Here is a 14,384-nt window from a genome sequence, read left to right on the forward strand (position 1 = left end):
TAGCTATCACCTCAGGGAATGAACCTAGAAACTATCAAGAGGCTGTTATTGATGAAAACTGGCGGTATGCAGTCAAAGACGAAATCGAAGCTTTGGAAGAGAACGGTACTTGGACTGTTGAAGACCTTCCAAAAGGTAAGAAACCCATTGGTTGCAAATGGGTCTTCCGCCTAAAATTCAATGCGGATGGCACTCTTGAACGCCACAAAGCTCGCCTTGTGGTTCTTGGCAACAATCAAAAGGAAGGCATTGATTATGCTAAAACTTTTGCGCCGGTAGCTAAGATGATCACAGTTCGCGCATTCCTTCAACAAGCTGCGTCTTTAGATTGGGAAGTTCACCAAATGGATGTTTACAATGCGTTTCTTCACGGTGATCTCAATGAGGAGGTCTACATGAAGTTTCCTCCTGGTTTTCGCACGGATGATGACACTAAAGTTTGCCGCAAACACAAGTCTCTCTATGGCTTGAAACAGGCTCCTAGATGCTGGTTCGCGAAACTTGGTTCTACTATGAAAACGTACGGCTTTGAACAAGACGTCTCTGACTATTCCTTATTTATTCTAGCGAAAGGTGATACGAGACTACACGTTCTGGTTTACGTCGATGATTTAATCATCACGGGCAGCTCAATCCACATTGTCAATGAATTCAAGCATTATTTGAGTACTTGTTTTCACATGAAAAATCTGGGAATTTTGTGTTATTTCTTAGGCATTGAGGTGGCTCGTAGTCCAGCTGGGATTTACTTGTGCCAACGCAAATATGCTCTTGAGATCATTGCCGAAGCAGGTCTTATGGGAGTAAAGCCAATTACGTTACGTTTCCATTAGAACAAAATCACAAGTTGTCTCTTGCTAAGGATGGTGCTTTTCCCGATCCTACTCGATATAGACGTCTTGTGGGTCGCCTTATATACTTAGGGAACACACGACCAGAGCTCTCATACGCGATTCACACTTTGTCTCAATTCATGAACGAGCCACAACACGCTCATTGGAATGCTGCTCTTCGTGTAGTCCGCTATTTAAAAAATAGTCCTGGCCAAGGTATTCTATTACGAGCTAACACGCCTTTGACCTTGACTGCTTGGTGTGATTCGGATCAGGGTGCTTGTCCTCTAACAACTCGTTCTCTTACTGGATGGTTCATACAACTTGGTGACTCACCATTGTCTTGGAAAACACGAAAGCATGATGTGGTGTCTCGATCTTCGGCTGAAGCTGAATATCGCGCAATGGCCGATACCGTGAGTGAACTATTATGGCTTCGTGAGTTATTGCCAACGCTTGGCATTGCGGTTACTGCCCCTATTACTCTACACTCCGACAGTTTGTCCGCGATTATGCTTGCTGCTAATCCGGTGTTTCATGCTCGAACGAAACATGTCCGTCGTGATGTTCATTTCGTAAGAGATGAAATTATTCGTGGTGTCATAGCTACTAAACACGTCAACACAAAGAGTCAACTCGCGGACATCATGACAAAGGCTTTGGGACGTCAACAATTCGAAGACTTTCTTGTCAAGTTGGGTGTTTGTAACCTCCACACTCCACCTCACTCCACCTTGAGGGGGGGGGGGGGGTATTGGGCTATATGCTATATGGGCTTAGCCCTTCACGTGATTATTGTCGGTTTACAAGCTAATTAGGTCGAACACCATACTTGTGTTCTCAGCCAATATATAAGGCTATACTCTGTATTGCTTGATTCTTAAGAAATTCAGATTACACTATCAAGAGTTTCTTGACACACAAATTGGCGTATCATCCTGAGAACAAACACTATAAACGCAGAGACTGTGATTGCAATGCAGACTAGGTACAACCCTTTGAAGCTCTTGAGATGAAGCTGGTTTGGCTCTGGGTTCCAATTTGATTTCTCTGCGCAATTCTTCTTGCATAACCATTTCTTTCGAATCTCTTGCAATTTCCTGGCCTCAGAGAGTTTCAAGATAGCTGTTGACATGTCTATAGCCAGTGGAGAATCTCTCTTAAACGCCTGTTAAACGAAAAAACAAGTTCAAACCTTTTTGTGACTAATTTCTGATTAAGAGAAACGTGAAAAACATACTTACAAATCCCCAACCACGGTGCATAAAGGGCTCTCCGACAATCTTGAAGCCTGTTCGTTCTGCTAGAAACAGTTCGATGTAAGGGAGTTCGTCGACAATAGCAGCCACACCTCCCCAGTTGGTTGGTCCTAGCTTTAGAGCCTTTTCATACTCTACCGTCGAGTCAAGTGGGACTAGCCTAGAGCGAGCCATGCCAAGACTGTAGGTTAAATACTCTAATGTGAATGTCCCAGCCTGGTACCCGATAGGCAATTCACTTGCCCGCAAGCTGTCGATGCCGGTAATGGCAGAAGGAAGCTGTTGAACTGTGAGGATTGAGGTGAGGTTCGCTGTGTAGCTCGCAGTTAGAACCATCCATAGGAAGAGCCATACAATCATCACTAGTCTTGCTAGATTGCTTATCGTATCTTCCTCTGTTGACATGACAGGATAAAACAGAAAGATCGCTGATATGAGTTGATAGAAAAATCAATACAGAGTTCTATATGTATCAGACAGATCGAGTCTTAAATGTAACTCTAAACTTGTTTTTATCTCTTGCTTGATGCTTCTTAAAGAAAGATGGATGAGATTAAGGCTACTCACGGTTTCTCTTGAAAAGAGTTGAGAAGCTGAATCTGCAAGCACAAATCAGACTGGATGTGGCAGATAAACTCCAAGAATGAACCATCAAGTTCGGACTATTACGAGCTGAACTTACAAGATCATTGTGGTCAATTGTCTTCCGGGTGACCCTCTGAAATCTTCATTGATGCGATGTTCGAGGATCCAGATGACTACGGCAATAACCAAGAATGAAACTAGAACAACACACCATAACCGGATGGTGAAGGGTCTCAGAAAGATCCAAGTTGCATTGTCATCGTTATCTGGAATCACCACCACAAGGCCTGTGGAAGCATATGGCTGCGAGAAATCCACTAATTTGGACCGGCTTGGGACTATTGCAATATCCCCAACAGCTGCATCATATACCTGAAACAAAGGGAAAAGCAAGAAAACGTTATGTTGATTCCTTCATTCAGCAACTTGTCGATGCCATATGCAATCATCCACACTGTATCATAGGCATGGAATGCGTAGGCATTCATTGATCTCTTGCTCTGCAGTTTCTGTGTGAAATTTTGCACCTTTGCGGATTCTGGGATGTGTTGACGAAGCCCCACTACTCCTTCAAGACGTTTTAAAGCACCTTTGTCACTTAAAGAAGAATCTAAAGTAACTGAGAGCCAGTCTGTGGCGAGCCACACGTATTCATGGGTCATCATCTGCAGCTTTTGCGCTATATCAAAAATTCTGAACAATGGGTCTGGACCCGAGGACCGATGGACTTGGATTTGTTCAAAGCATCAGTAAGGACTTTTTCATCAGAATGCACTGAGAGCGGCACTTTATAGGAAATTCTGGATCTTTTCTTGTACAGTTCATCATCTAGAGCAGAAACTCCATTTCTTCCGAGCTCATCATCTGAGTAAACTGATATCACCTCTTTCCAACCATAAAAATCGATAAGATCCACAAGGGCAGACATTTGGTGGGCATCATTAGGTGTAGTCCAAAGAAAGAAGGGAAATTGGAGGGAGAGAGAGAGAGAGAATTTGGGTTTACTTGGAATGGAAGAAGAAGAGAAGAATATTTCCAAAGAAGAAGTCTCAGGGAAAGAGAAGGGTAAAATGGTAAATTTGGAAGCCGAGGAAGACGGAGAATGGAGATTGTTGTGTTGTAATGGCACCAGGGTCTCGTCGGTTTTTAATCTTCATTCACCGGAGGAGCACGTTGAAGAGAGAGAGAGACGAAGAAGAGAAGCTTATGGAAGATATATAAACGCGTGGGATAAGGTCCTTCTTTGACAAGCGCGTGTAGTTTTCTATTTTCTTTAAATTACATAATGGTCCTTTGAGATTTGTTTTCTCTCAGAAAAGCCGCATAATAATAATCGAACTTTATTAAATGAGCAATAAATGGTTTTCTTGCATCATGAAGAATTGTAAATATCGGTAAATGAATAAAATTTTGCATGAGTGTCGAAATATATTTTAAACTGTTAGAGTTAGATATATGAATCTTTTTGTTGTATAGAATATGTTTTGTAGATGCGATTCTATTGTTGTACTCTATGTATTATTATTGTCAAATGTCTTAACATAAATGAAACAAGAAATAAATAAATTGTTGGCAAATTAAAAAAAAAAAAAAAAGTGAAGCAATAAATCGAGATTTTTTTTTTTTGACATCTTTGGATCGACAAGGTCCGATCCATAGCCAATTCCTAGTACGCGGGGTAACGCGACTTACTGGAGTCGAACTCCGGTGGGGAAGGCGGAGTCAAATTTAACCACTTGACTAAAAACACGTTCCAAATAAATCGAGAATTTAAGACATGGAAATATGTAATTGGACGCATGGACAATGAAATGACATTTAAGTAGTAGTGCTTTGAAAAGTGAATCATCGACATTTAAAGTCGCGAAAAACACGAATATTCATCGCCTACGTCGGTACATAAATTGCTTGCAGATAATAATTTATTCGTTTAATTTAGTTGCACGTATCTCAGAAATAATATATTATCGAAAAATGAGAATTGAATGGGAAGAAAAGTAATGTAAAAAAAACAAAATATTTTTTTGTTTCTGGAAAATGTCTAATGGCATATGCTTTTGACCAAGTATAAACCGCTAAACCGAATAAAACCAGAGGGTTGGTCTGATATTTGGGTTTTATGAGAGTTATTTTAAAGGACACGCGTTCTGGCGCGTGAGGATAAGAAGTGGGCCAAGACCAAATCAAAATTTGGACGTATGTGATCGATTCTGTTTCGAATACAAAAACCACGGAAATATAGATAGAGCTCGTGGGTGGGTCCTTAACGCCGCTTTATGATCTACGTAATTATTGAGAAACCAACGCAAGTGATGTCATTCAATTAATCTATATAAACCTATATATATATGATGGATGCATTATTGCAATTTTTCACGTTAGATGCATTATACCATATAACAACTAAAAATGTGTGTTTCCTTTTTATGAAAATTTGCATAGTTAATCATAAGAGGTATTTTATGTATTTTCTTTTTCATCTAGATTTATTATTTATTGCAAATTATGATAACTGTTATATAGACGATTCTACAACTGACAATTCCTTCCGACTCTTATTAGATCCACGACAGACGTCACTTCCTTCACCTTCCTTTTTCATGCTCACCTCATTCACCTTCCTTTTTCATACTCTTGATGGACACTTCATTCTCTGCGTAGAATCCTGGCGAACAGCTATAATTGTACATCGCTGGAGATCTCATGCACACTTGCCTCCAATAATCTGCAAATATATTAATAAATCGCAGTATCTGGGACTCGAACCCCAGACCTCTGGGTGTAGAAGCATTAAATAACCCTTGATCAACCAATGGGCCAAAGGGGCTTCCACAATTTTATGTATTTTTTTTTTCTTTCGTTTTTTTTGTATTTTAGTTTTTATGTATTTTTTTTTCTTTCGTTTTTTTTGTATTTTAATTTTTATGTATCTTACTCTCCTAAAGATTCCGTTTGGCCTAAAGTTTTTGTATACACAAATGACTAGGCTGGGTGTTCGGATACGATTAGGTGCAGACCGGGCTATGTAACTAGGTTGCTAAAATATGATTAGGTGCAGCGGTTCTCAATTAAAGTTAGCTTAAATTCATAGACCTATCTTTAAATATCTTTAGATTTCTCGACTAAAACAATTCCCACATCTATGAAATATTTTAATTTTGTATAATAGCCATATGGACCATGAAAACCAGTGTTAACAAAATATGCACTGTTTAAGTTTCACTCAAAGATTTCAAATAGAAATAAGTAAATCCATAAAGGACATTAACGCTGATGAAACAAAACACGATCGATATTAAACAGATCAAGCAAATAACAAAAGCAACTGTTTAAACGCTACTCTTTTTTACAGAAGGAGGCCAAGATATTCTCCGGTTCGAATTGTTATTACCATCTTCTTCTTCTTCTTCTTCTTCATTTTGATCATTGTTTTGTCTCCTTGTGTTATGAACAGCTAAGTCGTCGAAGCTTGACTCTGTTCTCCCTTGAGGTGGAGTCATACAATCTAAGTCTCTATGTGTCATTTCGTTACCTCCTGGTGTTGTTGGTACAGAAACCACAGAGTTACCAACTCGAAGTTTTTGAAGAGTCGCGAACGATTCTCTCATCGCAGACATGGCCTCAAAGAATCTCGTACATGAAGCTAGCGCCACCGGTATTGGGCGCAGCATTTCCTATGATTTTTTGGGAAAACAAAAAAGTAAAGAGATTGAGATTATGGCAAGTAAAACCGAAATCAACTGTTATGCAACACATTACATAAAAGTAGCAATCTCTTTCTCTCTTGATGCAAAGAGTTTAAAAACATAGAAATCTAATTCAAGGCCCTGATGACACAACTGATCCTTCTGCAATGTAATCTATGAGCTATATACAGTTTACGCAATAGCATGTCGTAGTGTAACCTATTACAACACTATGAACAATTTCTTAGATTCGAACTGAGATGAGTAATTCAATGTATGCAACTAAACATGTGGAGTTATGTCTGAATGATGTAAATGGAAAACAAAAAACAAGATGCATATAAAAGAGAGTAAAATCATACCCCCCAGACTGAAGGAGGTTCTTTAAAGTTTTGGCTCCACTGAAAATCAGACACTGATGCTGTTAAGGCGCCATAATCACTGGCGGCTTTCATTAGCAACTCTGAGAATTGTTTCTGAAAGACAACGCAGAACAAAGCCATTAAACATAGCATCTTCGTTTTCCAGTTGTGCAACTTCAGATAATAATCAAGTTTAGGATAACTAGAGCAATACGGTTTAGTTGGTCCTCAAAGTTGCAAATAGTATAAAATGGCATGAATCACCTGATATTCTGCTTCAACTGGAATGCAATCTAGCGAATAAGGTTGTTGGAGACGAGCAATGATGCGATCATGTTATATGAACAGACAAGTGATATAATAGACTTCAACAAGTGGTTCACGAATTGAATCAAAGACAATTTGCAGTCTTAAGACATCCTCAGAAGCAAATGTTTCCAAAACATCTTAAGCAAGTTTCTCAATTTTCAAAACGATAGAGTAGGTACTGAACAAGAGGGATATGGCTTAAAGGAAGAAAAGATAGATAAACGAACTCGAAAGATACATAAACCTTATTCCAGAAAGAACAGAAAAAAATGAGTGTTAGAGGCAAGTAAAAAGGAGAAATTATCTACCTTGTTTTGTATAACATCTTTCAATATCTTAGTAATCCTTGACAAAGTCTCGATTTTCTTTTGCATTTCACTCACATGAGTCAAATGCGCCACATTTTTATCATCCTGAAATTCGTCAACAAGAAAAGTTATATACAAAGCAGCTAACGAAACTAGTAACAGATATACCAATAAGTTATCATACAGCTTCAGGCAATGCACATATCTTAATTTAACTTTAAAAGAGAAACAAAACCCTGAAAAAGATACCTTCCTCCCTTGAAGCTCGACCTGCAAGTCTGCAATTTTCCTTTGAACAGCAGATAACTCTCTCAATACCCTTATCAAATCGTCACCTCTTTCCCCATTTGAAGACGCCAAGCTTTGTAATTCTTCCTACATTGAAAATGATTGAGCTCATAATCTCGATTCAATATGAATACGAATTCTCACAAAATGTAGCTAATTAAACAGATAAATAACCATTAATCTTCTCTAATTCAGGCAAAATTTCTCAGATTCAATATATTAAAGCCAAAGAGATCAAAGATCTAATCATAACATATGTTCCAGAGATTCGCAAAGCTCACAGCTAAAATTCCTCACTCCTCAGAAACATAATCTCCTTCAAATTACAGATCTCATACGCATTGTTCTGCAAAGTCAATCTAATAGCAAAACCCAGAGCATACACTATACTCAGCTAAACCGGAAACGAAATTCCGATTGAGATGAGATTGGTAAGTTACCTGCGACGGAGGAGGAGCGACGGCGAAACCAAGATCGGAGGCGATAGAGAGAGCATCAGACAATCCGCCGATGCGCCTGATCGGTTTCTTCCCAACCCACGTCGTGTCGCTTCCCATCGACATCTTTCCACAAAGCTTTTCGGAGATTAATTCGACGGTGGCGGATCCAGAAATGTTAATAAACCAAATTCAAATATATTCAAAAATATTTCGTTATGCTATAATAAACCTTTTTTTTTTACTTCAATAATAATACTTTACTTTTGTATATGTCAAATATATATTAATTTTAACTTTTAAGCATAGTGTAAACAAAAAAGAACCAGGAGACGTAACAGATTATTGATGTGTAAAACATGTTACTGTCACATTAATCAAATAGAAATATATAACTAAAAATTTGTGAAAATATTTTACATGTCCCAACATTTTTGGCACAACCAACAAACTTCACAAAAATACATTTGAAGAAGAACCGAAGACTAGTAGTGTCAAATCAATTCGTTTCAAAACAAGAATGGGCTTGACCCAAAAATTTGCTGAAGATAACCCAATATGCTATTGCGGACGAGAAATATGGACACTGAAAGAGCTGCTACGTGAGGTACCGCAAGTAACCCGACAAAACCAACCAACATAATAGAAACTAGTGGTTTGTATTAGTATTGTTGATATGCCATTATAAAATAATGTTGTTGAATAACGAAAAAATTAGTGTAACATTTGTTTTGCAGTAAATTTTACATTGAAAATGAGATGAAGTTATGAAGCCTAAAACAATAATACTTCTTCCGTTTCATAATATAAGTCTTTTTAAGTAAAAGCATGCCAATTTCAAAAAAACTAATGGGTTGATAAGTGTTGTTAAGAAGAAGACAACAATCCCAGAGGACCTTCCAGAGATTCTAACTAATAAACGATTTATATTGTGAAACAAAAAACTTTATCCAAAACGCCTTATATTATGAAACGGAGTGAGTATATAAAAGTCTAAGAGACATTGAGGACAAGTTCTTCAGAAGTGGAGGAGACTGATGTAGGAGAAATTTAGGGAATTTACCTTTTCTTTTAATATTTACTTATTTCACGTTTTCTATTTTGTTTAAGGGTTTTCTATTTTATGTTTTGGTTTTATTCTCTATATATATAGAGATCCTAGGTTATTTACCGGGGATGTTTTTTTTGATTCTAATTAATAAGAACAGAGAGCTTTCTCTTTTCCTGGTGGATTCCAGACCCTTTTCTGGTGGATTCCAGAGTTTTATCATTAAGTTCGTCGCTAGCGAACTTGATTTCTATCTAGGCATAGTGTTTGCTATTCCTAGAGATTCCGACTGCGTCATTATAGAATTCCTGTTGTGGAAAGAGAATTTGTTTAAAATATTGATCTCGACATCTCGTGTACGTACTCAAAGAGATGGAGCGTGGTTCATGAGTGATAGTTTCAATGCAAAAATAGGAAATCTTGAGAAGGAGAGGAACATACACGGTTTACAACAACTCGAACAGTAAGCTATTAGAGCATCCATAAGAAGTTTAAGATAGAGTTTTATGAGAAGGTCATTATAAATTTGTTAATAAATTAATGGTTCTTAGTCACTACTCGGTAGTACTCACTAGTTAGTTTATTGTATATTTGTACGTACAGAAAATATGGAGAATCTAATGCTATTGGTTGTTGGCTCAAATGTCGAAGCATCACCTATGGTGAAGCAGAGAGATGAGTCGAATCTCTTCCGAAACTATGCACCACTAAAACCTTGTATTATATAATATTACATCATTTATACAACTAATGTGATGGAGACTTTAGTGAAAATGTAATGGAGACTTTAGTGAAAGAATCGGTCAACATATTTATTCTCCAATGCAAAATATCAATAATGGCAACTAGAATTTAGAAAATAGTAAAACATAAGCTAAATGCTTCACTAGCTATTATATATAATAAATGTGTAGGTAGTCAAATTATGGGTGGAAATCAGGCAAATCACTATGGATATAGTATTTCTAATTCTAACATGGATAGTAAACTTGTAATCTAATAAATTTTGAACAAGAGTCGTGAAAAATGATGTATACTATTATCTTCTCTTTTTTTTTTAAGGTCAAATTAAACTGCGTGAAAATATGATGTATACTAATATACTTATTATTTATGCTTTAATTTTCAATTTCATTGTTAGTTTATTAGAGTATCTTTATCGGTTGGGTTTCTTAAAACAAGGTTCTCACAAATTTTATATTAATATTTTAATATAAATTTTTATATAACTAATTTTTTTATTTTTGTTAAAGCTTAGTCACATTCATAAGTTAACAACTTTGAGCAAAGTATCTAAAGGAGTTTTGGTAGTATCTCAAATGAAATACCGTTTCTCTCACTCTCCTTAACTTTTTTTTTTTTGTTTTTCAATTTTTATTGCTAAGATACCGAGTTAGATATGGACGATAGAGATACTCTTACATTATCCACAATGATTTTTCCATTCAACACCATACTTCTTATTTTTAACATTCCACATCATTGTGAAGTGACCGTGATAAATGATAAGTCTACTAAGAACAGACACCACCACGTCATTGTGAAGTGACTATGATAAATGATAAGTCTACTAAGAATAGGCACCATCACCCAAAGTCGAGTCCTGCTCTCTAAATTTGTAGGGATTTGGCTAATGAACTGGCTAGTTGTGTCTTAATATTGACAAAAGTAAAATAAAAAATATTTCACATCATTTTCTGTTTTTCCACCTAATAATTCAAGCTCTACTCAATTTATATATTCTACAATCGTTTGTTTACTAAAATTCAACACCTTACTCCAGTATTTTTCTTATATATATATTATGTTTTTATTTTATTTTGATAACAGTCGAGACAAATTAGTTCGGTGTACATATCAAATTAATTGAGGTATATTTTATATATATATATATATATATATATAATCAATGCATGATAGTTACAACGAGAATATTACATGATATTCTCTCTATTTTAATCTTATATATGTATTTTTTTTAATTATTTTTTTATTTTTTTGTATTATTTTTTTAAGTACTAAATATTTTGTAATAAATAAATAAAAGGTGACATGCAATATATAAGGATTTAATCTAATGGGCGGGATCTAGTAGTTTTGAGAATGAGTGTTCAAGATCACTAGCTCAACTCTACTTGGGAAAAGATAATTTACGTTAAACATGGTATTATAAACCCCGAGCACACGAAAATATTATGGGCCAAAAGTCTGGCATCCTTTATAGTTTATTAAAAATATATATATATATATAGGGATCCATAAAATAAGCATTATGAGAAATTGGTAAAACGTAACTTTACAATATTACTCGTTGTTTTCTACAGTAACATGGTCTTTCTTAAATGTCACTAAATTCAACTTGAGCCACTGACCATGGAAGGCTCGTCGCTTGGTCTCCGAAAGAGAAAAGAACAATATATTGTTCGATACGGGGCCAACTTGTAAGGTTGATTTTGTTGGGGAAAAAAAAACGTGTAGGGTTGAAGAAAGCTAAGAGGTGGAGAGGGGACCAAATAGATGGAAAAGGAAAAGGTGGAACAAGGTTAGGTGGAAATAACAACATGTATGCCCATCGTTTGTAATTTTTATTGGTCTATTAGGACTTTTAAGTTATGATAATTTATGACTTTGGGTTAATTCATAACTTTAAGATTTATTTTTTGGGTGCACAAAAGGAAGGAAAATTTTGCAGTTTAAATGAATGATAATTTTATTTTATTTTGTTTTTGATTCGAAAAAATTATGGACAAAAAAAAAAAAATTTGGTAATTCTAGAGAAGAAAATGATGATTGATGACTATTCCCGTAAACCTGAAGTCATATCGCATTTAAAACTTAAAACTGAGCCATTTTTGTTAGTTGCTTAAATTTTAATTTTTGTAGAAAATATATTAAAATTGGTTCATAATATATTTAAAAGGAATATTATCATTTCTATTCATAATTCGAAAAATCTTTTCATTTCTACCACTTCTCCTTCGTTCTTTTCAAATGTACCACATTTTTTACGTGGAAAGACAAAAAATTCTCTCTCTTTTGTGCACCCAAACGCTGCCATCAATTTGACTTCTGTACATTTTCGCTTCCCATGTTTTCTCTATAGATCGTTAACTGTCCGCATTAATCTCAATCTATTTCGGGGACAACTATATCTAAACTTTGAGGACAACTGGATCTACTGGTTGTTCATCGCCAGATGGACTAGTTTTACTCGCCAGAGATTTTGATTTACTTTTGGGGGACTTCATTCACTATGTTACTCTTTATATAATCCTAATTTGCCAACAATTTTACATCCAATATATAATCTTGTATTTTGAGAATGAGACTAATGAAATAATCAACACTTTGTTAAATTCGAGAACAACTGGATACGATGGTTGTCTATGGCCATATGGTGTGGTTTTACCCGCCAGAGATCTGGACTTATTCTTGGAGGACTTCATTCACTCTATTTACATAATTATTGGTTGTAATAAATGTAAACTGCATTTAATATAACCCTTTTATCCTTCTTCTCTAACACAAAGCTCTTATTTTTTTATACAAAACTTCACACTTTTTCGGGAGAAAATCGTCTATAAAATACTACAATATCATAGAAATATTGTAATTTTAGAAAGGTTAGTTCAGTTGTGGTAGATTTGAAAAAAAATATTTCAAAAGTGGTAGAAAAAACAATAATCCCTACTTTAATACTTTTATAGTTATATTGAATTATTTACGACCATATGTATATTATTAGGTTCTCTAAGCCCATTCCAATTTTCCATTAGTATGATATTGTCTGCTTTGGGCCCAAGTGTGTAAGCCTGCAGGGATTTGTTTTGGGCTCCTTCCCAAAAGATTTCATTCTAATTGGAGTTGGACTTTGCTTATATATTAGATAATTATCTTCTAAACTTCTGATGTGGGACGTTAGTTTGTACCAACAATCTCCGTTTCAAACCAAGGACCACAAACATTGGGCCTCCTCTTTAGCGAAACCTTGGCACCCTAACTCGACACCTTCTTATTCGCGAAACTCTTGAAGCACTATCTTATCGTGTCACATTAAGGGCTTCTCCCACTCCGATCACAGATCCCAAGCCCATTTCCCTAGGTCCACTTTTTTATTTGCTTTGATACCATATTATTGGGCTCTCCAAGCCCATTCCAACTCCCCATTAGTATGATACTGTCCACTTTGGGCTCAAGTGTCTAAGTCCGCACGGATTTGTTTTGGGGTCCTTCCCAAAAGACTTAACTAATTGGAGTTAAACTTTACTTATATATTAGAAACTTCTTTTCTAAACTTTCGATGTGGAATGCTGGTTTGTACCCAACGATCTCCCCTTCAAATCAAGTACCACGAACATTAGACCTTCTCTTCAGCAAAACGTTGGCACCCTAACTCGGCACCTTCTTGTTCGCAAAGTTATTGAGGCACCTTCTTATCGTGTCACATTTGAGGATATCTCCCACACCGAAATTTAGCCCACACCCATATGTCCACTTTTTTTCGACCTAGGGTCTGATACCATTTATTGGGCTTTCTAAGCCCATTTAAACTCTCCCATTAATATGATGTTATTGGGCTCTGATACCATATTATTGGGCTCTCCAAGTCTATTCCAACTTCCTATAGTATGATATTGTCCGTTTTGGGTCCGAGTGCCGCGCGGATTTATTATTGGGCTCTTTCCCAAAAAACTTTATTCTAACTGGAGTTGGACTTAAATTATATATTAGACAATTCTTTTCTAAACCTTCGATGTGAGACGTTGGTTTATATCCAACAATGTACGTTCATTAATTGTAATTTTTATTGGAGTATTAGGATTTTCTATATATAAAATAAGTTCTTAAGAGTTATGAATGAAAGTTCCGTTGTTTAAACGAATAATAATTCTATTATTTTATTTATAATCCGAAAACGATATGAACTGAAAGAAAAATAGAATTGGTAATTCCAGAGAAGATGATGATGATGGATGACTATTCTTAGATAAGTCAATTTCGCATTTAAAACTTAAAATTGAACCACTTTTGTTAGTTGCTTAAATTTTAAAAACCTTCGAAAATACATTAAAATTGGTCCATAATATATTTTTGATATTTACCAACTTACGGTCTTACACAGGGCAGCTTATGTTAGTTGCCTGGAAATTTAATATAGAAAATACAATAATTAAAGAAAAACTCTTAAAATGGTAAACTCAAATATGCAAAAGTCAAATAGAAATGGCGATTGAAATCAAATACACGAGCCTCTGTAGTTTAAGGAAAA

At 35.8% G+C, this 14,384-nt stretch overlaps 2 protein-coding genes across 3 annotated transcripts; both read right to left on the bottom strand.

Annotated features, from left to right (window-relative positions):
• Nucleotides 1-1,665: 1,665 nt before the first annotated feature.
• LOC9304610 (glutamate receptor 3.7) lies at nt 1,666-3,492 on the bottom strand. 2 transcript variants are annotated; one of them, XM_021019917.1, is made up of 5 exons: nt 3,205-3,492; nt 2,775-3,049; nt 2,660-2,691; nt 2,078-2,487; nt 1,666-2,001 (listed from the first exon to the last, which is right to left on the bottom strand). In XM_021019917.1, exons 1-5 carry the CDS (start codon nt 3,340-3,342, stop codon nt 1,723-1,725), a joined length of 1,134 nt encoding a protein of 377 aa, XP_020875576.1. In that variant the 5' UTR covers nt 3,343-3,492; the 3' UTR covers nt 1,666-1,722. The 2 variants fall into 2 exon arrangements, with proteins under 2 accessions (XP_020875576.1, XP_020875577.1); XM_021019918.1 differs by having other exon boundaries at nt 1,908-2,001; nt 2,074-2,487.
• Nucleotides 3,493-6,004: 2,512 nt separating this feature from the next.
• LOC9306632 (AUGMIN subunit 2) lies at nt 6,005-8,215 on the bottom strand. Its single transcript, XM_002870515.2, has 6 exons — nt 8,071-8,215; nt 7,592-7,717; nt 7,343-7,447; nt 6,990-7,058; nt 6,726-6,839; nt 6,005-6,351 (listed from the first exon to the last, which is right to left on the bottom strand). Exons 1-6 carry the CDS (start codon nt 8,191-8,193, stop codon nt 6,007-6,009), a joined length of 882 nt encoding a protein of 293 aa, XP_002870561.1. The 5' UTR covers nt 8,194-8,215; the 3' UTR covers nt 6,005-6,006.
• Between the last annotated feature and the right edge of the window lie 6,169 nt (nt 8,216-14,384).

Source organism: Arabidopsis lyrata, assembly GCF_000004255.2.
Source record: "Arabidopsis lyrata subsp. lyrata unplaced genomic scaffold ARALYscaffold_7, whole genome shotgun sequence".
Lineage (NCBI taxonomy): Eukaryota > Viridiplantae > Streptophyta > Magnoliopsida > Brassicales > Brassicaceae > Arabidopsis > Arabidopsis lyrata.